At 46.1% G+C, this 24,626-nt stretch overlaps 1 protein-coding gene across 14 annotated transcripts in view; it reads left to right on the top strand.

Moving 5' to 3' along the window:
* The window catches only part of PRRC2B (proline rich coiled-coil 2B), a 48,366-nt gene that overhangs the window by 2,540 nt on the left and 21,200 nt on the right, over positions 1 to 24,626 (top strand). For 7 of the 14 annotated variants that reach the window (XM_061476582.1, XM_061476594.1, XM_061476590.1 and 4 more), the window contains exons 2-14: positions 11,329 to 11,496; positions 12,458 to 12,635; positions 12,845 to 12,947; positions 13,760 to 13,832; positions 16,623 to 16,766; positions 17,394 to 17,635; positions 18,029 to 18,150; positions 18,613 to 18,755; positions 19,356 to 19,449; positions 19,829 to 20,021; positions 20,403 to 20,721; positions 21,363 to 21,559; positions 24,013 to 24,220. In XM_061476582.1, coding sequence (XP_061332566.1) covers positions 11,382 to 11,496; positions 12,458 to 12,635; positions 12,845 to 12,947; positions 13,760 to 13,832; positions 16,623 to 16,766; positions 17,394 to 17,635; positions 18,029 to 18,150; positions 18,613 to 18,755; positions 19,356 to 19,449; positions 19,829 to 20,021; positions 20,403 to 20,721; positions 21,363 to 21,559; positions 24,013 to 24,220 — 2,131 coding nt within the window. In that variant the 5' untranslated portion in view covers positions 11,329 to 11,381. The remainder of the gene's footprint in view (positions 1 to 11,328; positions 11,497 to 12,457; positions 12,636 to 12,844; positions 12,948 to 13,759; positions 13,833 to 16,622; positions 16,767 to 17,393; positions 17,636 to 18,028; positions 18,151 to 18,612; positions 18,756 to 19,355; positions 19,450 to 19,828; positions 20,022 to 20,402; positions 20,722 to 21,362; positions 21,560 to 24,012; positions 24,221 to 24,626) is intronic. The other 7 variants (XM_061476593.1, XM_061476588.1, XM_061476592.1 and 4 more) reach the window with 3 other exon arrangements.

Here is a 24,626-nt window from a genome sequence, read left to right as displayed (position 1 = left end):
TTTCAATGAAGTCTCTTATTAAAGCTTTGTGTAAAACCAAACTTCAAAGGCCAATTTACTTGAACAACCTCCTCCTGAAAGCAGGGGTGGCATTAGAGTCCGCATTTGGCTTAGGCCTGACACAGCCTGCCTCGGTATCCAAGGGATGATATAAAGACAGGCAACCCTCAGCCTGCGTGTGTGTGGCACTGATGCTTCTGCATCCTCCTCCTCCTCCTGCAGGGTATCCCATCTGAGGTGTAACTGGGAAAAAACAGGACCATGGTTTTGGCATGTGTGGTAGCGCCTCCAGAGCCTGGTAGATTATCCATTACAGAATTATCGGCCTATTTAAGATTCACAAGTGTTGGTTGCTCAAGGCCTTAACTGTGCTTACCTGAGCAATTGAAAACATTTAAGGGTGAGCCTGGACAACTTTTAAGTGCTGCTGTGTTGAAAATAATAGCAAGCCATTTTAGTTTTTCTTTTATGATGTTAGTCTGTACAAAGAGATTTTGCTGTAGTGGTATTTCCACTTGTAATTGGGTGTTTTCTTGTAGGAGTAGAAGCAGTATGAACAGGAGAAACTTACTGAATACATCATGGTAACTTCAGGGAGGGAAGAAGAGGATTTATTCCAGGGGCTAGACCTCTGTGGACATCCCTTTGCCTCTTTACTAGATTCCTCATTTATTCTGCAACTTGGCAATGAATGGGTTGTCTTGGTGTCAGGCCTTGCTTGCTCTTCAGCTAATCATGCCTTGTAAGTGGGTTTTGTTTTTCGTGTGGCAGTGACTCATTCTCCTAATAGGTTGATAATTTCACAGCTCCTTATCACTGATTTGTCATTGGGAACAGAAGAAATACAACTGTGAGTCTGTCAGGTATCAGACAAGGAGGTGAAAACACACTGAGCAGGTAGGGGTTGGGGAGGCACAGCTCTCTCCTTTGCAGAGTATCTTTTTCTAACTGTTGAAATGAAGTGGCTTTGTTACTATAATCATGAAACAAAGCACCTAGAAAGCATCTTCTGAAGGGGCTTTTGCAGGTACTTGCAAAACCTGTGTGGTTTGGTTAAGGGGTTGTTCTTTCTCACAGGAGAATATGGAGCTAAAGCAGGAGGTTGTGTTGTAATGTGAAGCCTCACTAAATGTAGCTTGGGCTCATTTTTAGTGAGTAACTTCTGGTATTCAGGACGTTGTCTGTGTGCATGTGTGCTTCCTGCATGGAAGTAACTGAGAAGTTGGAGCTTATGAGCTGTCTGTTTTGGAGCAAAGCTGCTGAGATGTGTATAGCTGTAAATCCTGATCTCTTTTTGGTCTGGGAGCATTGAGACCATAATCAGAATGGATTGGAGGCTGATCTAGTAGCTGTGTATTTACGTGTGGCATTGGTAGGTTACGAAACTGCTTGACTTGCAGTACTGTGGGGTCTGTGAGGACAGAAGGTGGTTTTGAGCTGTTGAAAGGTGTATGTGCAGTTCTGCAGGGGGCCATTGTGTTTGCAGCCAAAATACAATCATAGAATCATAGATTAATTAGGGTTGGAAAGGACCTTAAGATCATCTAGTTCCAACCCCCCTGCCATGGGCAGGCACACCTTACACTAAATCATATCACCTTGTCCAACCTGGTCTTGAACATTGCCAGGGATGGAGCATTCACAACCTCCCTGGGCAACCTATTCCAGTGCCTCACCACCCTAACAGGAAAGAATTTCCTCCTTATATCCAATCTAAACTTCCCCTGTTTAAGTTTTAACCCGTTACTCCTTGTCTTATCACTACAGTCTCTAATGAAGAGTCTCTCCCCAGCATCCCTATAGACCCCCTTCAGATACTGGAAGGCTGCTATGAGGTCTGTATTGGTGTTCCGAGCACTTAAATTTTCAGGAAGGTGCTGGTAGACTGGAATGGACTTTAAAATACTACAGCTATTATTTTGTGGAGGACTGGTGAAAACAATCATCCCTTGATTGAAAGGGATGAAGTAATGACCAGATTTGAAGCATGAAAAAGTGAAAGAGGAGGTGAAGGTGAGCCAGGCCTAAGTGCAAAGAAATACAGGGAAAATACCAGGAGGCAAGCAAGGACTTGCTAAGAGCACCCTAGGATCTGGCCAAGAGGGCTGCTCTGTTGGACTGTAGTACTTCAGATGTCCATAGAGCTTCAGTTAGTTGTTGGAAGCATCCTCAGTACCCGTTGAGCTGTTTCAGGTGCTTAGCACTTAGGGGGAATAACCCATATAGTATTTGCAGAGTTAACACTGAAGGAAGAGAGTTGGTGGAAGAATCCTTCTGGGGTAGCCATTGAGACAGTTAAGATGGGAATTGTAGTGGTGGCGCTGCAAGGAATGCGTAGAGACAAGGTTGGAGAGCTTGTGTTGGGACTTTACCTCCTCCCCCTTGTGTGGGAATATAGTGATTTTTTTGGAAGAGATCTGCCGTGGGGTAGGTTCTTCATCTCTTCCTACCTGCATGTGGGCTGGGAGCCCATACAAAAGCATCGAGTGCTCTTCTTTGGGGTTTGGAGTGGGTTGTGAAGCAGGCAGAGGGGGGTAGGGACATACTCAAGAAACACTTCTTCATTGCCGGAATAGTATGAAGTATGGTTTTTATCTTTCACTGAAATAACCAGAGAATCAAGCTCCCACCTAGAGATTGAAACGTCACGAGTTGTCACTCAGGAGCAGGTTCACAAGATCTGAGTGTTAAAACAGTCTTTGTGTTCTGTACTTGAGCAAAATGTTGACTAAGTGATGTCTGTGGTCCTTTTGTAGTGAAAGCAGTGTATGGGGTGGTTTATTTAAGAGGTGTTCACAGCATTCCCCATGCCAGCATGCAGATCTACTCCTTCAGAGCCCCTCTGGAGAAGGGCTTCATGCTGCTGCTGGCTGCACAGTGTTAGGAAGGCAGTGTGATTCAAAGGGTGGTTTCCAGCCCCGGAAAGTGGGAGATGAAGGGTCTTCTTCCTGCTCTGGCACTCAGTGTAGCTGCAGAGTTCTGTGGTGTCATTTTCCTCTCTGGAAAATGAAGTGATGACGCTTACACACCTTGTCAGTTATGCATTGCAAATATCTGTGTAAATTAAAGCATCTGAGAAATGTTTTTACTTCCTGTCTGGCTTGGCATAGTCCAGATGCCCGATGCATAGTGTTGAGTTGCTTAGCTCTCCAGAAAAGCTAAAGCTATCTAAGGCTCCTTTCTCCAGAGTACTGAATCACGCTGTATAACATGTTTTCTTACCACTTTGTAGCTGTGTCACATTCCTGTTAGCATCCTTGGCAGTCATTTGTAGTGCAAATGGCTCCTATGAACAGGCTTCCTGTAAGAAGAATTGCTGTGCAATGCTGCATTGCCCTAGTGTCAGTAAAATCGGGGAACCTGGAGGAATGCTTCCTTGGAAGCTTCAGCACTTGCAGTGGTTATGAACTGCAAGCTGCTCTGAACTGTTTGTGATCCTGTTAATGGTTTGAACTGGCTGCATCAGTCTTGATGGCTGTGGGAAACATGAAACAATCTGATAGAGAAATCTATTCAGCTCTTGCCAGGGTAGCTTTGTACCCTGCAGTGTTGGTACTGGCCCTTCTGGATGTAAAGGTGTCTGCCAGAGGAGCTCCTGTCAGTGCCTCTGGGAGGACCAGGACTTGAGGGATCTGCTCAGCAGGGATGTACAGGAACCTCTGCCTTGTGTGTGCAGCGAGGGATTAGTGCTTACTTCTTGCTGGTTGATATCATTGGGTTTTATCTCTAGTCTTCATAAAGATAACCTTTTGTGCATAACCTGAGTGGAAGCTGAGGCCCTGAAGTTAGCAGACAGCCTGAGAGTGTGGAGAGGTGCAGCCAAAGCTCAGGTCATCAGCAGTGAGGCTCATCAGCACAAGATAAACACCCGCCTCCCCATTCCAGTGTGATCCTTCCTGAGACTGCAGAGAAAACAGAGCTGTTTACTTAACAGCTGATGGCATTTCTGTGTAAAGAACTGTATCTGTTGCTGAAAAAATAGCTGTTAACCCTAAGGACTGCCAGCTTTGCTCTTGATTTCATCTCTTGGAGCCATGACATCTCTGATTTTCTCTCTGCTTGTTTGCCTTAAAACCTGTATTCACTGCCGAGAGATGGAGTAAGCTGCTGAGCTTGGGGGCAGGTGAAGGATTTGTGAGATGTTTGTGATTTCACTGGAAGAATTTCTCTGGTCACTCACCAGAATACGTCTCTTCCCTGGCAGCAGTTGATCACAGTATTTCTGCTTGCCCTGGCTGTGGATGGCTCTCTGAGGTGAGCTACATCTAAGGATTCCAAGAGGCTCTTGGGTTCTGGAGCTGGCAGCAGAGGTGTTTCACTGGTGCTGCTCTTGCTGTATCTTACCTGAGCTACGTGGGTATCATCGCTGTGATGATTTTTAAAATTCTATGTGGCACAAGTGTCAGGACTAAGAGAATTTAACCACCTTGAAATGCAGTGCCAGGGGACAGTCCCACTTAGAATGGGTTGCTCTAGACATGGCAGATGCTGCTGCAGTGCTTTCCCTCCTTGTTTGACTCTTCTTAACAACTTACTTGTAACCAAGAGCTGTGGAGTCTTGGCAGTGTGGGTTTAGGTGGCTGAGGCAGAAACCTGAGCTCTGGGATATTTAACACTGCCTACGGTCTTAGCTGTGCAAACTGTTTCTCTGCCTTGGTTACCCATCCTGTAAAATAGGACTGATAACACCAGCTCTGTTATCCATCAGCAGATCCATACCAGCTGCTTGCAGTCTGTTGTTGCTCAGATACCTAAATGCCCAGTTTACCTTACAATTCAGCTGAATGTTGCCAGGAGCTTTCTGAACAGGTTTGGCCAACAGAGCATTATGTCAGGGATTTGTTCTGTATTTGGATTTAAATGGCTTGTTCTTGATCAGCCACTTTGTTTTGGCATTGAGGGAACAGGATGTTGTATCTATGTGTTCTCCCTGAATGTTCAGATCTCAGAGGAACCTGAGCAGAATGGAGTGGAAGGTGGAATCGCTCTGGAGGCTGTAGGTAGTGTGCTTCAGCTCTGGGCCTTGGTTGTGGAGGAGCCAGAGTGTAAGTACAACTCAAAGGATAAAGATCTGCGTTTAAATGAGCCCTCCTTTGAGTAGGCAGCTCATGGAGATCACTAGGTTGCTTCCCTTTCCTCTTGTAGTACAGTGGTTGAGTTCTTGATTTGTAGAGGCTACAGGTGGTTCTTGCTAAACTGAGCTGCTCTGTCTTCTGTGGGGTTTACCTCTTGAAACGTGAAGCAGCAGAGAAATATGCTCCTCTATTTCTATTGTGTCTGGCTGCCAAAGTGCCTACAGGAGCTCACAGCTTCTAAGCCTGATGAGATTTATGGAGAGGTGTATCAGAGTCAGTTTGTGCTGGGTCTTGTCTCATTAAAAACATTTATGGCCTGGATGAGAGGGCAACGAGTGTGATGTTGGTAGTCGGTTCTTCCAGGTTGCTCCATGTGAGACACCTTGCTGCCTCCCTGCAGTAATTAGTTCTTGATTCTGAGGGGTATGAAAGCCCTGCAGTGCTTCCTCTGAGGTTCGAGATACAATTACTCCTTCCTTATAAGCTGGCACCAACAGGTCAGTTCCTTTTTCACGGTGTGATGGGGCAGGTGGGCAGAAAACTGCCTCTGTTTCTCTGGAGGGCTGTTGTAGACAAATGCTCCTTTTAAGGAAAGAATTAACTGCACACCTTGGGCTTGCTGCTGCTTGAAAAGGAGAGGGAGTTTTATGAGCACAGGATCTCACAAGCACTTTGTGGGCTGTGGCCCAGCTTTCTGACTGTTTTTTTTTGCTCTGTGCCATAGTCTTGCATCCTCAGGATGAAGTATTCCTTATCTCTGTCTGCATCCTCAATTACCAGAGGTCAGGGCTCCTTTCCAGGGTGTGCCATTGTCTGTCCAGCCCTTGCAGAAGGGACCACAGAACTTGTTAATGTTTTTGTGTAAATACAGTTGAGCTGTTCTTCAGAATCCAGTCTGCTTTATCTGTTTCACAGTAAGTTACAGATCCACCCTTTCTGTCTGCCTTTGCCTGCCTGCCTTCCTTCTCAGCACTGGGAAAGGTGTTTTGCAGAGATGTGAAGCTTCTGTGTTTTACAGGCCAAACCTGAGATTAGGAAGACCTGTTTTCTCGGGAACTGTGCAGTGGCTCAGGAACAGGAGCTGTGATTCCCAGCCTGATGGCTCATTTATAAGAGGGGACAGCAGGTGAGCTTGGTGAAGACAGAACTGAGAAAACGAGGTCAGGTCATCTTACAGGGCATGCCCTTTCTGCCCACTGTGTCATCGTGTCTTATCTCATGCCTGTAGAGCTCCACGCCGCAGAGCTAATGATAGACGTGCTGTCCAGAAGGCTTCGTGGTCCTGCTGCATGTCTCAAATCCAGGATGGTTTGGCTTGGAGAGGCCTGATGATGGGGCTGGCCAGTGGGCAGGTTTGGCAGACAGCCTCCAAGGGTATTACTCTGCTAACAGCATACTTCTGCAATATATCATTGGAGATGTGATCTTGGTCTCCTATTCCCTGTTTTCACAGGGAGGCAAGATGCAGAACGAAGCTGGAATCGTGCAGAATTAAAAGAACTGGTACTGCCAAGTACAGCTATTGAGCTAAGCAAGGAGGATCTCCCCTTGTGAATCAGAAGCTTGGCTATGGGGTGTCTGTCTTTTCTCTGTATTGCAGACTGCTGACTTGCTTCTCCCTGTCTGTCTGTCAGGATTTGGTGCCACATTCAGAATCTCGATAGGCCCTTTTTCGGGTGTACCAACAAATCTTGGCATCTCCCTCTGGAAACAATGCAACAGAGTGGCAGCAAGTGGTTTCTCGTGGCCTAGGCTCTTGATACCCTAACCCTCTGCCTGCTGCACAGCTCTTCTGCATTGAACCTGTTGACTCTGTACTCAGATGCTGATGTTCTCCTGTTGCTCCTCTTGCTAAATGGTCTCTTCTAGGAAGTGAACGCTTATCTGATACCCACTAGACTGATGATGTCTGCCTGGCCCGAACAGGGCTTCTACAGGATCTAAGTGCATCTGGCACCAAGCCCCTAGGGCAGCTGGTCATGCTGTTTCACCAAAGCTCTTCCAATGGCAACCAGTGGTGTCCTTCATCACTGAGGTGATTCACAAATAGGTGATTCTGGGTGGGACATGGTCCAAAAGAAGTAGTGGTTATCTCCCTGCTGACAGGTAAATAAATGTTCAGCTATGAAAAGCACCAGCAAAATTGACCATGTGTATTTTTAAAGAAGAGACAACATCCATAATCTTCTGTAAAACTATATTGTGCTTTTTAGAAGGTTTCACGTTACCGGTAGCATGAGAGAGCACAGAAGATTTCAGTTTAACATCAACTCCAAACACTTCTCTGAAAGTACAGTTCAGCTTCTGCAACCTTTTCTGAACAATTTATGTAAAATTTCAGGTCAAATCTTCTGCTGCTGGAGAAAAGCCTTCTCACTGTGAATCTCCATCCTATTATGTTGGTTTATCTTTGTGACTGCTGCTGTGTGTGAAGGAGTGAAGGTCTGCAGTGGTCTCAGGTCCTTTCCATGGGTGACTGTGCTCAGTGTAAAGCCCAGTTATGTGTGAGTAGTTGAAGCGATTCCTTCTAGCGTGTGTGTGTGTGTGTTACCTTTCATACATCTGTTTGCCCTGTGTAATTAAGGCTGGCTACCTTCCAGGTATTCAAGCTCCATCAAAGTCTTGTGAATAAAACAGCAGCCCAGCCTACTTCATACATAGATTTACAAAGAGCTTTGCAGACAATCCTGTTTGTCAGGAGTTTCTCCCTTTGGCTGTATTTTCAGCGTGGGGGTTTCCAGTTGTTACCAGAGCCAGTACCTCAAGGTTTTCACATGGCTCTTTTTGCAGGATGGGCTCCCCATGCTCAGTAGATCCCTGCTGCAGCTCCAAGGCTTGCATGCTCTGGCACTTAAAATGTCATGGTTGATCTCTGGATTAGAACATACCCCTTTAAAAAGCAGTTGGACAGGGTCAGTACCCAAACATCAAATCCAGGGCAGCATCATGTGGACATAAAGACTTGTGGGTAACAGCTTTCTGTCCAGGAATTGACTCTGGTGCAGTTATTTGGAGTCTCTAATGTAACTGGTCACACTGCAGTATTTTCTGATTCCTCTGAGGCACTCTGTATTTTGCACTCCTGTGCTGTCCCTGGATGTTACAGCAGGCATTGCTGGCCCTGACAATGGGAACAGCTAAACTCCATGTTAAAACTGATAGTGAGCCTTCCCCCAAGGAGCTCAATAAACCCAGAGAGAAACCTTGCAGGAATGCTGGTATGGATTTTTCTGATTTCTCTACAACAGGGGATAATGCTTTCTTCAGGGTCAGCTCTCGGACACAGTGCCCCTGAGCACCGTTCAGAAGCCTTGCCGAGGCTGTCCGTTGTCAGCATTAGCATGTGCCTTCTGGTTCTAGCTCTCCTAATAAGAAGCGTGCAGGCTGGCAGGTCAGTTCTTAATGAACTTGATGTTATCAGAAATGGCTTCACTCTGGAAGGCCTTGATGATCACTGCCAGGATTCCCTCCTTGATTGTGTGATGGGAAGATAGCCCAGTGTTGTGACAGCTGTGGCCGGTAATGCCTGTGGATACCTCAGATCTCCTGTCAGGAGGGACAGGCGGCAGCAAGATCCTTCCTGCCTGCAGGATGGCTCCAACTGAGCTCAGCATCACTGCAGCCTCTTTGCACAGTGACCCTATGGAAATTGCCTTACCTCTCCATGGACTCATTTTTCCCTTTGGAGCACACACGTAACACAGAAAGGTGTTTTCACCTTTTCAGTTTCAAAGCATTGGAGAAGTTCAGAGTAAATTTCACTTATCCAGACAGCAGTTGTGGCTGTCCCAGAAAGCTTAACAGGGGGCTTTATCCCAAAGTGTCCTCAGCCCCTCTTTTCTGAAGTGTTTGTTTATTCCTCCTGCATCCTTTTCATGATATAAGATGTAATCAAGAGGCAGCTGAGACCTAGTTACATAAGTGGTTGTCAGGGTTTCTCTTTGGCAGCATTCTGCTCCATGCTGTTCATGTGCTGGCTTTCCAGAACTTGGGGATTTTCTGTTACCTGACTTAAGTCCTGAACCTGATGTGGTAGCTCCTTTCATTTTTCCTAATGTTGACTTATTTTGTCTGGTTTGGGTTTTGTAAACCTCACAGTGAATTTTGTTGCTTAGGATTGTGTGAGGCAGGTACAGGACTGATGTGGTGTGGATAGGCCCTGAGCAAGGCTCCCTCTGTGAACCTGTAGGAGCTGGTGGCTGTGCTCCTGCCAGTGCAGCTGCAGGCTGGCATGCAGCACCCACTGCTACTCGCTCTGATCTGGGGCTCCCCACAACTCTGCCAGCTCAAACAGGTCATTGTTCTCAGCCCAGCTTCTGCTTTCCTGCCAAGTCCATGCTAATCACTGGGTTTTTCTCCCTTTCTCTTTTATGTCTGTCCTACTAATAACATACAGTGGAAATGGGCAAGCGTGGGAGGAGCTGTTGTTTTCTTTGGCACACAGTGACCATCTGAGCAAAGAGTGAAACAGATTGGAGCCAAGATCTGTTTGTTACTCTGCAGGAAAAGGTGCCTCTAGAACGCTGGCCAGCCCTGTTGCCTCCGCAAGCCTTTGTGCTGCGGCCCTGTGTGGAGGTTCAACAAAGGTGGCTGTGAGAGGCTTCTTGTGGAACCCGGTGTTTTTCCCCATGCGTCTTGTCGATGCCGTTATTGAGTGACAGAAAATGCTTTTCTTCCCTTATCCTTGACCATGCTGCTTGCTGTAGGACACAGAATCTACAGCTTCTTGCTCTTGCCAGGCCTGATATAAATCCTGCAATGCAGGAGTGAACACTGCATGGTGCCACGTTTATTGGTCAGAAACTTGCCCCCTGGCAAGAGTATTTAGATAAGCTTTATTCACCTATTTCCAGATAGCAGCACATTGTCAAAACTGGCTGTATCCAGCATGTCTGTGGCCTGTGCTTTATTTTGTACGCAACGTGTGATGGGCTAATCCTCTTACCTGGAAATGACTTTTGAGAAGGCATTGCTGGTGGAACTTGTAGCCTCTGGTCAGATACGCTTTCTTTCAGAGAGTGATTCTGACTGCATTTAAAACATGCTTTCAGCTGGATGAGTTTTAGACAGGGTGAAGGGTGGGAAGGTCTGATATATATTGATACATATATGTATAATTGTGTTACTCTAGCAGAAGTTGCATCCTGAAAATGGGATCTAGCAGATGGTCTCTGATCTAGCGTAATAAAACTGCCAGCAGTTCTAGGCTCGAAGTGGAGGCTTTGCAACAAGAAATCTGGAAGTCTAAATGATGTGTGAAAAGGTTAGATTGAGCCTCTAGATTTGCGAAAAATGCAAATGGAGAATCGTGCTTGAGAAAAATGAGAGAAAGATCCATTGAAAGTAAGCAAAGTTTATTTTCTGACATAAAAGCTGACCTAGGGGGTGTGTGTTCCCCGTGTTTCAGCTTTGTCTCAGTCTAAGAGCCAAAAGTTGAAAGTAAAGATGCTGACGGCGTGAAGGGTGTTAATCACAGCATGTTGTGCCAGCAAAAAGATCAGAGTGAAAAATTAACAAACCACATCCATTGTGAAAAGTGTGTTTATAGCTAAAAAAGGTGTTGAAGGTGCCAGCAACAGAGATGTAATCTCTTTTTATCAAGCGTTTTTAGGATTCATTGTAGATCTGCTGAACCCACAGGTTCAAGAGTCTGAACCTGTTTAATCTGAGCAGGGCTTTTGGACTCCTTCACTCTGTCTCATGGCCAGCAGATGGGAAAAGAGAATTTGAAGAAATAATTCTGTTGCCTTCCGGTGGTGCTTTCAAAGCATTAATTGCTGGTATGAGTCATTAACTGTGGCCAGTGCAGAACCGTAATCCTGAACATTACAGACCTGGCTACCAGTGCTTTACTGGGAAACCCAATGATAAATTCCAGTATGGTGTAAGACCCAGTGCTTTCCTGTCGTTTGTGTTTAGGAATTGTTGTGTGTAACTGCTTGTTGTCAGACTTCTTCTAAAGCAAGGACGATATTGACCACCCTCTCTTGTATTCTCATACTTCAGGAAGCTTACCTCTTTCAGCACTGGAGTGGCAGGGTAAAGAAGAGATGCAATGAGAAGTGCGTTCCTGCAGTTCTTTTCAGTGTAGGAATCTTAAATCCCACAAGCTTCTTGTGACTGAAGAGGGTTAAAACCTTGTACCGTAGTGTGTCTGCTCACTGCAGTTCTAGCAGTTATGTGTGTTTTACTTTTTACATGTCTGAAGCTAAATAACCCGTTTGGTGTTTCCCTGGTTCTCTTTCATTAAAAGGCAGATCGGGAGCGGCGCAGAGCAATTTCCTTACTAGATGACATTTCATCGCAATGTCCGATCGTTTGGGGCAAATAACCAAGGGAAAGGATGGGAAAAGCAAGTACTCGACTCTCAGCCTGTTTGATAAGTATAAAGGAAAGTCAATAGAAGCTATCAGAACTACAGGTAAGAAATGCCTTCAGAAAGCTCCTTTTGGTGGCTTCCAGGAGGGTTGTTGCAGAGCTAATTCAGGTCCTGTGGGTAGGATGCCCAGTGGGAAGCAGCTGAGCTGCAGAGCTGTTTGCGCTGGTGTTTGAGCCTGTGTTTCATTAGGGCTTCAAGGAAAATGTCTGGTTCTTTGTGCTGCTCTTATTGTAGAGGCATGGAGGAGGAATTACAGCAAAAGAGCTGGGGGACTGCAGGTCCTTTTGTTTAGCCTGTGTCCTTGCTGCAAAGTGATCAGGTTGCAAACTTGATTCAGAGCCTTACCAGGGTAAGGCAGTTAACCTGACTGAAGGGCCTGAAGTTGGTCAGGCCTTTTGTGAGGCAAGAGTGGAGGACTAAAGGGCTCTGGGGAAGAGCATGAGTTAGTTTTGTAGTGGAGATGTGACCAAAAGTAGATGATCGATTCAAAATGTATAAACACTGCCTGGACTGGCTCTGGATTTGGTGTGGGAGTAGAAAACCAAATAACATAAAATGCCACTTAATAAATGTGATCTGATGGCTAGAATTAGAAAATGGAGACCTTGGTAATCCAACCCAGGAGTCCCGAAGTCTGTCTGCCAAGAGGTGGACTTGGGTGGGTGTTACCCCAAGCTGTGAAAGGAAAGTGCTGCTGCTTCTTGGTGAAATGGAAGAGGAGTATTTTCTCAGGTAGCTGAAAGACTCTGTGGGCATTTTCTGTTTGGGAGAATTCCTTCTCTCTCCCTCGTGACTGTTCAGAGGCTGCCTGCTACCCAGCTGCTATGGCAGATGCTGCTTTGCCGTGGTCCTGCGGGAGATGACCTGTATGTTCACGTGTCAGCAGTGTGCTGTTTGCCATACAGTTCTACTGGGACAGCACCCAGCCACAGTGTCCTAATTAATGTTACTTACCGAGCAGGATATAGCCCTCTCTGACGTGCTGTTGTTCCTTTCTCACTAGTTATTCCTAGACATGGCTTACAGAGTCTCGGGAAAGTTGCTGCTGCCCGGCGCATGCCACCCCCTGCAAACCTGCCTAGCTTGAAGTCTGAGAACAAAGGAAACGACCCCAACATCATTATAGTACCCAAGGACGGTACAGGATGGGCAAACAAGCAGGATCAGCCAGACCAAAAGAGGTGGGTAGAGTTATGTTTTGTCAGGCAAGCAGGAGCAGTTGTGCACTGCTGTGCTGTGTGTTGGACCTTAGAGTGATCAGTTCTCTGTTTGTGCCAGCGTAGAGCCAAGGTTACCTTGATCTTTTAGCAGCTGCCATATTGCCAGAGTTGTCTTGTCTATCTTCTTGCCTTCCTTCCCCTTTGATCTCCCCTCTGCTGTCTCTCTGCAGTTCCAGTGTGACGGCTGCACAGCTGCAGGAGTCGCTGCCGCAGCAGGGTTTGCAGAAATCTGTCTCCAATTTACAGAAGCCGACACAGTCAATCAGTCAGGAGGTGGGTGCAGGCACTGTGACTGCCACTCTGCTTCCCCTGTCCCCACACAGCTTGAGGATTGTCTTATTGTCTGTGTAAGAATCATCAGGCTGCAATTTACACAACAGCTCCTATGTAATCAATTCTTATAGAATTGACTGTCTTGACTCCAAGTCATTGTGCCCCAGGAATGCTGTGCTGCAGTTAAAAGTATAATTCTGTGCAGGTTACTTCTGTACCTTTTCAAGTATGTGCAAGAAGTCTAGCTTCAGTCTTGAAAGAATGGCTGGAATGTGGGATGGCTGGTTAGGACTTCTAAGCTATTTTACTTTGGGTCTAATTCAAGTGTTGCTTGGTGACAACAGATGCAGCTCTTGTTCCCAGCCTGATGAGACTTGGTAAGAAGAGATCTGGTCTTGTGAAAGAAGTAGCCAGTGTCAGGACCTGAAAAGGTTACAGGCAAGGAAAAAAGCTTTCCCAGAGAGTGCAGGGACTTGGCCCCTCTGTGCTGTAGATTTCATACTTTTAGTCTAAAAAAGTTCCCAGACCTCGAGGTTCAGGTAAATCAGGACAGGAGTTACATTTTGAAGAGGAGGAGAGTGGTTAATGCATGAGAAGGTAGAGTAGCCTTCAAGCTGAGGTGTAGCATGGAACAAATCTAGAATATTAAGAGGAACCATATGGGAAAATGTAACAGAGCAAGGGGAAAGCTTGATTAGAGGGAAGAAATCAAGAATGGTTTGAGGAAGTAGTTGATGAAGATGAAAGGAAATGAGAAACAGTCATGAGACTTCACTGATCTGTGGATGTTGGGGTTTGTGTTTTGTTTTCAGAGTACAAATTCAGTGCCAGGTGGACCAAAGTCATGGGCACAGCTGAATGGAAAGCCAGCAGGACAAGAAGGTGGTGAGTATGATAAACAGAAATGGAGCTGGGTATTCCTTGCATCTCCCAGATAGGCATGAGATGGAGTGGACTCCATTTCTTTCTGCCTTCTCTGCCTGGACCAGTGTGGAATGATGACGCAGCTGTCTTGGTTACAGTGCACTGAGGCCTTATGAGTCTTGTTTTCAATCTGTGTGGGGTGTTGGCTGGAGTGATGCAGCTGCACCTGTTCAGGTCTGCCACTGCAAGGCATAGCTTGAACAGGGTGTGTTTATTCACCACCTTGAACCAGCATTATTCATGCACTTGGGAAGCAGCAGGGAGTTCTGGGAGGTGAAGGTTTTGGAGGAGAAGGGAAACACTTGCCCCTTCTTGAGCGTCTTCCATCAGCCCAGAGCAGCATGTAGTAAAGGTGCAGAAAGTAAAGTGGAAGAGTGGAGGGATTGGTTTAGAAGAAAAGGGGAGGACATTGCAGACTGGAAATACAGGCATCTCCGTGGCTAGTAGCACAGGGAGCTTCACCTAATTAGGTGGTCAAAGGTGAGGCTATAATGATAATGCTCAGGAGGCTGCTCACAGCATCCCTGGTCCAGTGTCAGTGGGTGGAGGTGGCATTGGAGCTGTTGCAGGATGTACTTGCCTATGCCTTGGCTGAAACCTTTCTGTTAAATCTCCCTGGGTAACTGTGCTGCTAATGGGTTCTGCTTGACTCAGGATCCTAAAGCAGTATTAGCAGAAATTGGGAGTTTACTTGTCTTCACATGCATCCATTTCCACACAGGAGGTGATTTCCAGCTGCACTAAGTACTACCATTAAAACTGTAGTGAGAATAACAGCTCGGTTCCACTGGTTTAATGTGAACAGACCTGGCACCATTCAGTTGTTGAATGAAACTGCAGAGATTTGAGAGAATTGAGAGCTGCAGATTGCAGAAATGAAGGGGACAAGCCTCTCCTTAATGAGGGATAATTAAGAGACAAGTCCCTTAATGAGAAGGTGTTTCTGAAAGGCTAAATGTTAAAGCAGCGACCTGCGCTTGCCTGAGGTTGGTGGCCAGTGCAAAGACTGTGTCTTGTTTGGTTAATTGGTACTTCTGAGACACTTGCTGTGTCTGTACCTCCTACGGTTGTTTTGAAATCCCATCATGTAACAATGTTCTTAAAAGATTTTTTGAAAACTCATTCTAGGTCACACGTATCAATATAGAGTTCTCAACCCAAGGAAAGAGTTGCATATGTGGCTAAGAGCAGCTTAATTAGAAGGTAATTGAATCACAGAGGCATCAGAAATCTGACTGAAAGGACTTCTCTAGGCCATCCCGTCTCCTCCCACCTCGTCTTCAGTGGCATTGAAGAACTGCTTTTCCTCCAAAGCTAATATAGCAGTTTCTAATATTATTGACAAAGAGGAAAGTCCTTTGCTTTTTGCTCTCTTTTAGGTCTTGCTGTTGTAAAATCTTTCTTGGAGGGTATATCCTGAAGAAGTGTGGTCTCGTAGATTAATCATGAACTGCTCCGTGCCAGTGTCTTCTCTATAGGGGGCACTTGGAGAAAAAGGAAGATGCACCAAAGTTTTATCAGTGTGATGCTACCATGGGTTAGAGTTGCAAATTGTTAATGCCTGCGCCTTAACAGTTGTTACATTGTGCAGCCTTACTTGCAGGTGGAAGCCTTCGCTGAAAGACACGTTGTCAGTACTCTCATTGCTGTTCTAGTTCTCTAGAATAATGCAGTAGAAATCAGAACTCCTGGCACATCTCAGATGTTCTGTAGTGTTTGAGAAATGTCATCTTTGTGTATTCTCATCTCTCTGAAATATTTGAAGATTTTACATGCAGCAGTTCCAGTGTCTTCCCTTGAAATACTGAGGTGGGAGCTCTTGTGCATTGGGCAAGTTCCAGAAAGTGAAATGACTTCAAGAAGCCTTGATGTTTTAAGGCAAGGAGGGACAAAGAAATGAGCCTCTTCTGTTAGGTCTTCAGTACTCATTGCTGGTACTTCCAACCTGGCAATTCTGAAATGCCTTTTTTAGAAAGAGAATTAGCCAAGTAACACCAAGAGGCAGTTCTCAGAAAACAAGTTTTTTAAATCCTTAGTAGTGCAATAATGCTGACAATTTCCTTTTATTCAGTGTTACCTTGCCAACAGCTTTAGGCAAATCACTGTGGTATGTTTTCCAGGCACTGGCTGATCTTTAGCATTGACAGAAAGCTGTCATTCTGGGGTGGCTGATGACTCAGCAAGATGCTTTGCCAGTGACTAGAAATGAAGCTGGTCTGATCTGGCCAGTGATCTGCATCTTAAAAATGCTGCAGCAGGGAAGAGTGGGATAGAGCACATAGCTCTCGGGCCTTATCTGTGGTCTTTCGTTGAGTATGTCGCCAGAAATCTTAACATTAGCCTTCCCCTTAGAGTGAGATCAGAGCAGAAAGAGTCTGAAATGTCAAATACTTGGTAAGAGGTATCAGCTGTAAGGGATCTTGTGGAATTTATATCTCTGCCTCAGTCTGAATTTTGTACTTTAAAAGAACAATTGGACACTGAGAAAGTTCACTCTGGTGAATGTGCGAATTTAAATGAAGATCCCAAGTGAAAGAGTGTGGGAGTACTGGGTGAAGACATGTGTTGTTGTGTTGGTGACAGTGTCTCAGAGCGTTTTGGATGCGAGCTGAGGTGCTGGTACGATAGTAATTGGGGTTTAAATATGATGGAGATTCAGATTCTCTGGAAACCAGTTTCCAGGCTGATCTCTTAAAGGAATTGAAAAAGTGGAAGGATCTGCTCTGAGTCCCACACTTACTTGTCTGACAGGTTCAAGGGCCTCAAGCCGACTGTTATCCTTCTCTCCCGAGGAATTTCCGACGCTGAAAGCAGCTGGCGAGCAGGACAAGGTTGGCAAAGAAAAGGGCGCCTTAGATCCGTCGTATGGGCCAGGACCAAGCCTCCGCCCCCAGAGTAAGTCATTGCTTGTGTCTTTCTGCCTTATCCCAGCTCATAACCCCATACACTGTTTTGGGCAGTGGGATGCCAGGTCAGGATAATACCAGATATTCACCTTTATCTTTTTATGAGCTCACATGTGTCCAGCTGCTTAGCAAATGACCTGAGATTCACTTGCAGTGCTGATGTTCTCTGCCTGAGTTCTGTGGTCCAGGCAGTGGAGTATGGAGTGTCATCTACTGCATTGTTTAATAAAAGTTGCTGAGTGTTGTTGCAAAGCAGACCCTTTCCCCCTGGGCTAGGGGAGTCACAAGTGAAACGGGTGGGTGGTGTAATGTGGCTTCTCTTGGAGTGTGTGTGCATGATCTCATTGGCCTTCTGCAGGGTTAGAGATGGGGAGATGCGGAGCAGAGTTGGTTGAAATTCAGTCTTACTGACAAATAAGGACACCACTGGTGCAGCAGTTATTTAGTAACAGCTGATGGTGCTACACTTTGGAAAATAAACACATTGAGAAATTTTCCTTGGTCCCTGGTGTTCTTCTACATTAGGGCTTGACCCAGAGTATTTGAGCTCAAGACTTTCTGCTGGAGTAACTCTCTGCGTTTACAAATGCTAATGTAATTACCACCTCCCTTCCAGATGTCACCAGTTGGAGGGAGGGCGGTGGGAGGAACATAACCTCTGCCACGTCTCTGACCGCCTCCCCTGCTGAGCTGGGCAGCAAGACCCCCAGCACCGGAGACGGAGCCCCCTCCTCAGTGAGTGCCAGCGATCCGAAGGAGCCGTCTCTCCGCCCAGCTCAGCCTGTCCGCAAAGGGGCTTCGCAGTTCATGGGGAATGTCTACCAGCCACCTACATACCATGACATGCTACCTGCTTTTGTAAGTTGTTCTTTCCCCACAGCTGTAATGTCCTTATTGAAATGTGTGTGTGGGTTGAGGAAGCTGTCTGCGATGTTCAGTTGGTTCAGTGGCTTGCTCAGGGATCCCTCTTGATCTATTTTTAGCTTCCTCTGTTGCATACTTGTGCTTTCAAGCTGGAGTAGTGTAACACAGCCTTGCTCAGCCCAAGGAAGAGTTGCTGCTTTCCCTCCAGGGCTGGTGAGGGTAACCATTAGCATGTGGCATGTTAGGCAACCAGATGTGAAATGTTTGGTTTCCCTTTGTGTGGATGCAGCTACCATGCTCAGGTTGTAACCTAATCTGGGAAAGCCTTCGTGTGGCAAGGAAAAACAGGCAAGGAAAAACAGGCTAATCTACTTTGTCTTGTTCCAGATGTGTCCGCAACAGCCATCTGAGACCCCTGCATCGCTGGACCGAGGGTCTTTCCCTGTTCCTCAGCTTCGGCTTGAGCCCCGGGTACCTTTCAGACAGTACCAGATGAATGACCAGGATGGGTAAGGCTTCTATGACCATCCCACTTGAGGGGCAGGTTCAGGGTGGTGACATGACCCTTAAACTATGCAATAGCTTGGACCAAGGTTTCAGTTGTGTAGGTGAAGCAGCAGACAGCCACAGATGAAACCTGATTTTTACCTAAAGAAGTAGTGCTTTGCTTCATCTGCTGTAGCACCTGAAATGTTGCAGTACTGTAATCACTGTGTGTCTGAAGAGCAGTGGACAAGAGAAGTAGTTGTGTATGATTCTGGACTGGAAGGGTGGCGGCTCTCATCTGTCAGCCCTAGAAAGTGGGTACCAGGTAGACAAGGGGAAAAAAAAACCTTTGGACAGGGAGAGAGGGTTGGAGGTTGTATGTAAGTGTGTGGTAGAAAAGGACTGATTGACTGCTACAAACTCGACTCTACATTATTTTCTCTACTGTTTGCTGTTTCTAACCATGTTTTTGCATTTCCCTGTAGAAAAGAGAACAGGCCCAGCCTGTCCCGCCCGACACGTCCGGTTCGGCAGCAAATGGAAAGAGCACCTCGGCCCACCATTATCAATGCAGAGAACCTAAAGGGGCTGGATGAACTAGACAACGATGCAGATGATGGATGGGCAGGTAAAGTGCTTCCATTCTCCAGCTTCAGGCAACAACTTAGGAGGTGAAGTAGTTACTCTTCCCTGATGAAGCGTGAAATAGCCAGGATATATATTCTGGTGGCTCTGTTTCACTGCCACAGAAGGAGGGCAAGCAAAGAGTGGTGTGTGTAGTTGTGAAACTGCTATTGGTGTAAATGATGACACAATGGATCCTTCCGATCCTTTCCATCACACTGTGCTCAAGGAATTGGATCTGAAGACTCCTAAAAACTGAAAACACCAAACAGGAGGATAGCAGTATGGCTACGTGGAAGAATAGTTAGTCCTACCTTTTCAGTTTGGGCATTAAGTATCCACTTACTCACAGTCTCACTTGGTGGCTGTCTCATTTTCAGCCCCCGTTCCCAGACTGTTTGCTGCTCCTCTTCTGGGACCAGCTCAGCTATTGAGCAGTGTGGGGCCACACTACTTGCATCATTTCCAGTGGTGGACATTTGGCTTTCCAAGTAGCTTATCTGTGCCTTCTCTGGTTTAGTGCTACAGAGGGCATAAGCTTTATCGGGACAAAGGACCTGTTTCTTTTCTCTCATATATCCTTTCTCCAATCCTGTTTTTGTAGGCATCCATGAAGAAGTGGATTACTCCGAGAAACTGAAGTTTAGTGAAGATGAGGAAGAGGAAGAACCTCTTGCTAAAGATGGACGACAGAAGTGGTAAGAAGAGGCTGTATTTGCACCTGTGGTTGTTTCAGTAAAAGTAAACAATACCAGGATCTTCTTAAATCTTGTTGTAAATGTTGAGGCTTGATCCTCTCTGATTCATACTGTAACTTCATTGATTCCACTGGCCATTGTCGTGAATGGGCTCCAAGGATGTGCATAGGTCTTGATGCTGAGTGTCAGGATGCCAGGCTTTTTTCCTCCTCCCAATAGTGGTATTAGTCCTGATGCTCCTTAGGAGGAAACCCATATTGGATGTTCTGGTGGTTTTTTGATCTTTCCTTCCTGCTACAGTCAGATGTCTTTGCCACTTGATAAGAGTGGAAGTGCTTTTTGAGGCAAGTCACAATTAGCAAAGCTGTTTATATTACAGGAACAGCTGGGATCCCAGAAGGCAGCGACAGTTGTCCCTGAGCTCTGCAGACAGTGCAGATGCCAAACACACCTTGGAGGAAGGAAAGAGTTGGAGCGACTCGGTTGGCTTGTCCCGGTCAGTCCGGAAAGGGCAGGATTCACAGCAGCCTCTGAGGAAGCTGAATGGCTGGAGCTCTTCATCTGAATACCAGGTAGCTTCAACTCCTGTGAGTAGATTTGTGCCACTGAATGTGACACGTTGCTGCCCTTAAGAGGCCAGTTTGATGTTTTGTTGAAAATGGGATGCTGAGGAATTCCTCAGTTCTTTGTTTTCTGGAGAGAAATGCATCTGCACAGCGCTCCTGCTAGAGAAAAAGAAATCGAAGCTGGTCCAGGGCAGTGAGGTTGTCAGGCAGGGAGAATGTGGAGCTATTAAATCAGATAGCAATAACTCCCCCCACCAAAAGGGGGATTTGCATGCATGAGAATAGGAGGGTGGGGAGTCGGGAGGGGAGTTCCTCAGTGGGATGCAAAGCTGAAGGTACAGGAGAAGTTTGGGTTGTAATTATTGAGGAATGTTTTTCCTTTGGCAGAAACCCACAGTGGGAAATGTTCTCAGACAGCAGTCCCTCGAGGACAATAAAGAAGAAAAGGTGCCACTGAGACAAAAGTTTGTGCACTCTGAGATCTCTGAGGCTGTTGAGAGAGCCAGGAGGCGGCGGGAGGAGGAGGAACGACGAGCCAGGGAAGAGCGTCTGGCAGCCTGTGCTGCAAAGCTGAAGCAGCTTGATCAGAAGTGCAAACTGGCTCAGAAGAGTGGGGAGACCCAGAAACACCCAGAGAATGAAGACGTGAGACCAGCAAGCACGGAGAAAAATGCTGTGCAAGAGAATGGTTCTGCTTTCCGTAGAGGTACAGAAACATTGCTTGCCTCACCTTGTGAGAACTGCCTTTTTGTGTTGTGCCACTCTCTCACCTGAAGTGTCAGGGAGGTCCTGGGAGAGAGTGTTTGGAGGGTACCTTATCTGCACTTAAAATCAGCTGCTTCGTGTACTCTGCAGAGTATTTTGGATTGGTGATGAAGGTTTATTTAAAAAGTCCAGTTAAAACAAGTGCAGGCTTCTTTGATTGCCTCTATGTATGCTCAGTCAGCTCTGCTAGCAGAGAGCTCGTTGGAATGGGCCTCTTGATCTTGTGATTGGATGATGATATTGAGAAAGTGCTTCTGGGCCCCAGGTCAGAAAATCTTCTATCAGTAAGTGCTTGAAGGTTTAAGGAATAAGAGGGGAAAGAGACTTGGTTTACCCCCCCCCAGTGCTTAAGCAGAAGGCTGATAAATCCTATTTATCACTAAAACAAGATGGACAAAGCCTTCTGGAGCTGTCAAAGCAAGTCAGAGAGATTGTGTGTAATGTGCTATATATGGTTGTAATAAAGTTCAACCAAGTAATGCAGTTAGGACATGCCCTCACCCATGTATGCTGTGATGTGGTGGTGCACTTGCAAGCCCTGGCATGAGCAGGGATCTTCAAGGTTTATTTTGTTCTCTGCAGCAACCCCTGAGTTTCACACACAAGAGGCCTCTGTTGGCTATGTGGAAGAGGAGAGTCCTGCCCCAGCAGCAGCAGCCCAAAGCAGCAGTGAGGAGGAGCTCGGAGAAGCTCCCTCTCCAGCACAGGAGTTCAGCAAATACCAGAAGTCTCTTCCCCCACGGTTCCAGAGGCAGCAGCAACAGCAGCAGGTAATAGATGTGACACTACCACCCCTCTTCCTTTGGACTCCCACCAAACCGTTGCATTTGTTTGATTCTCAACACCATCAGGCCCAATTAACCAACTGTCTTTGGGCTGAGAGGTGATAAATGGGGGTCTTCTTCGGTACTTGAGATTACAGGTACATCCTGTCTGATGGGTAAAAAGACTCTACGTGAGTTATGTGAATTCTTCGTGCACCCTTTGATGCTGGAACTGTTGTGGTTAGGGCTTTCTGTGGCTGGGGAGAGTCATGGGCAGGCCAGGTTTGTCACAGGTTTGCCTGGGAGAAAAATAGTTGCTGCTGTCAGAAACGTTGACTTGTCTTACATGGTTGTCTGGGTGTCTTCTGACTGCGTGAGATCTTAGGGACTATGTGATTCATAGCAGAGCTCTGGTTTGCAAAAGTGTGTGTGCAGGAGAAGCTGGGGATATGGTCCCCTTCCCATATGGCTGTCTTGGTCCTTGCCGTAGGCCTGATCCAGTGAAGTCTCATGTCTTTGGCTGGTAGTGAACCTGGTGAACACCTGTTCTTACTCCCCGGCATAAGATGAGAGCCAGTGTTCTTGACTGCTGCAGTGAGGAGGAGCTGAACATACAGGCCCAGGGAAAGGAAGACCTTTGGGGATGAGCTGCTTCCATTTCACTTTGCACTTGCTGTGCCCTAACCCTGTTAGATATGAGAAGCCATTTGCTTGCCAGGGGCAAACTGTGCTCAGGTTGGCAGGAGTTTGGGCTGCTTGGGGACAGAAAGTGAGCACAGTGAAGTGGCACATTCCCATTCTACCTCCTGCCTTGGCAGAGAGCTGGTCCTTTACATCTGCTCTCATTTTCCACCTACCCAAGTTTTATCTGTGAGGCTCTTTCAGATCTTTATTTTTGTTGCGCCATAAATATGTTTGGTCTTGTCTGTTTCTTTTTTATTTCATTGAAAACTCCGTTCTGGGGCTCTGAGAGATCAGCCAGAACTGCTGTATATCTTGCATCTTGCCTGGTGTTACAGTGCTGTATGAGCCATACGTGCTCTTCAGCTCTTTTTCCAGAGGCAGTGAGCCTCCTTAGTTAGACTGAGGGACAGAATATTCAGGCTTGAGATAGTGCAAAGTTAATTGCCAGTCTTCATAGAATAACCACTTGAAATGTGATATAATCAATGCTGCTGCAAACCGTAATGAGGAGCTCACATTTGACTTTTGCTTGGGAGCTCAGTAATTGCTCTTTTATGGATGTTCCCCTGTGCTTGTTACTCGGCAGTTGACATTTTCATGATTCTAATGCACAGCAGCAAACGCTGCCGATGTTACTCTTTAAAAGAGATGCTTTTAAACTAAAAAGAATTGGATGTCTCTGATGCCATGCTGGTAATTCCACAGGTCATTGCTACTGGAAGAACATGAAATTTTCATTTTTATTTTCTCTTACCCTCTGTGGTATTAGTATGTATGAGGCAGTTTGTATTTTGGCTGGTTTGTATTGCTGCTTTGGTAGCAATGGTTCCATGATAAGAACAAAATAAATACTAGTGTTGGTATCATTAATGAAATATTTTCTCTAAGGTACTAGAGCACTAGATAACTCAGATATAATCTTTGCATTTATCTGAGTTTCCTGCTGTAATGATGTGTCAGGTTCAGATTTAAGGATGTCTCTCTGGCTCTGCAGTAGGGGGTTGTCTTTCTTGATGAACAGTTACAGTGTCTGACAGTGCTGTAAGCTCAGTAAGAATTGATGGTGGAAAGTTTGACAGGTAAATAAATGTATTTTGTGTTAATGGGAACCCTTTACCTTTGAAAACTTTGGTACTCAAAACTCCCTTCAAATACAGGTGATTCTCAGACCTTTAGCAGCAGTTAAATGTCAAATCAGATTATGATCATGACAGTTGTCGGCTGTGCAAGAGATGGGAAACAACCTTAAAGTGTCAGCTTGTCTCTGGAGGATGCAGGAGAAATACTATAAATTATTAATAGCTCTCTTAATTGACTTTAGGTTGTTCTTATCTAATCTGTTTGGCTAACATGAGTAGCACTAATATACATGCACACTAAATAACTTACAATTGCATTTCCCCTAAAGAGCAGTGTGTTCTGAAGTATTTGGTTCCAATTAGGAAATTGTTTGACCGGAACCTGTCCTGTAGCTCGTAGAAGCATTAATCAAGTGCAAACTCTGGGCTTGAAGCTTATCCCTTGCATTTGGCCGCATTTTCTGGCCTATGGAGGTGTGATATTCTGGCTGCAACATATTTTGGCTGTTCTGGGTATTCAGAAAATAACAACTACTGTCACGTTCCCAGCTGGTAGAGTTGCCCTTTATTTTCTCTACCCTCCCATCTGATCTGTTTTTGAGACTCTAATACATGGAATGTGTTTTCCTTTGCCTGGCTGGTTTTTAAATGCGATTCCTGGCACTGTGACCATTCATGTCAAACAGCTCATCCTCTTCCCTGCAGGAGCAGCTGTACAAGATGCAGCACTGGCAGCAGCAGCAAATCTATCCTCCCCCATCCCATTCCCATCCCCAACGGACCTTCTATCCGCCGCACCCCCAGATGCTTGGCTTTGATCCTCGCTGGATGATGATGCCCTCTTACATGGACCCTCGCATGGCCCAGAGTCGCACCCCTGTGGATTTCTACCCTTCAGCCCTTCACCCTTCAGGTAAGGTGCTTTCAGTGTTCTCCTTTATCATGCTGTTGAGTTGATCCATGTCTGGAAGGTTGCTGTACTTCAGCCACCTTACCTCTATCCAGACTTTAAATTCTGGCTGGCTGTGATTGACCTTCTGTAGGGATGAGAAAGAGTCGATTGCAGTGAGAGCTGGTTAAGGGGATGGAGGAGGTTGGGAGGGAGGACACCTGCCTGTCCGTCCTCTGCACTGCAGTGGGTAGGTCTTCCCTAACAGCTATGGAGCCTTGGAGGTGTAAAAGCAGATCTTGCCCCTTAGAGAGGGATCAGATAGGGAGTTACTGTAAACATGTGAAATCTTAATAGACCCTTTTTGAGAACTGGGATCCTGTAGTTCCTGAGCTGTGTGCTTCTAGCACCTTCCTGTGTTGTTATTGAT

Source organism: Pezoporus flaviventris, unplaced genomic scaffold, assembly GCF_033815535.1.
Source record: "Pezoporus flaviventris isolate CSIRO_AGI_PZ_B2104156 unplaced genomic scaffold, CSIRO_AGI_Pfla_v1 ptg000097l, whole genome shotgun sequence".
In the NCBI taxonomy this organism is placed as follows: domain Eukaryota; kingdom Metazoa; phylum Chordata; class Aves; order Psittaciformes; family Psittacidae; genus Pezoporus; species Pezoporus flaviventris.
Note: the sequence above shows the minus strand (reverse complement) of the source record. Positions and strands in the feature narration are given on the sequence as shown.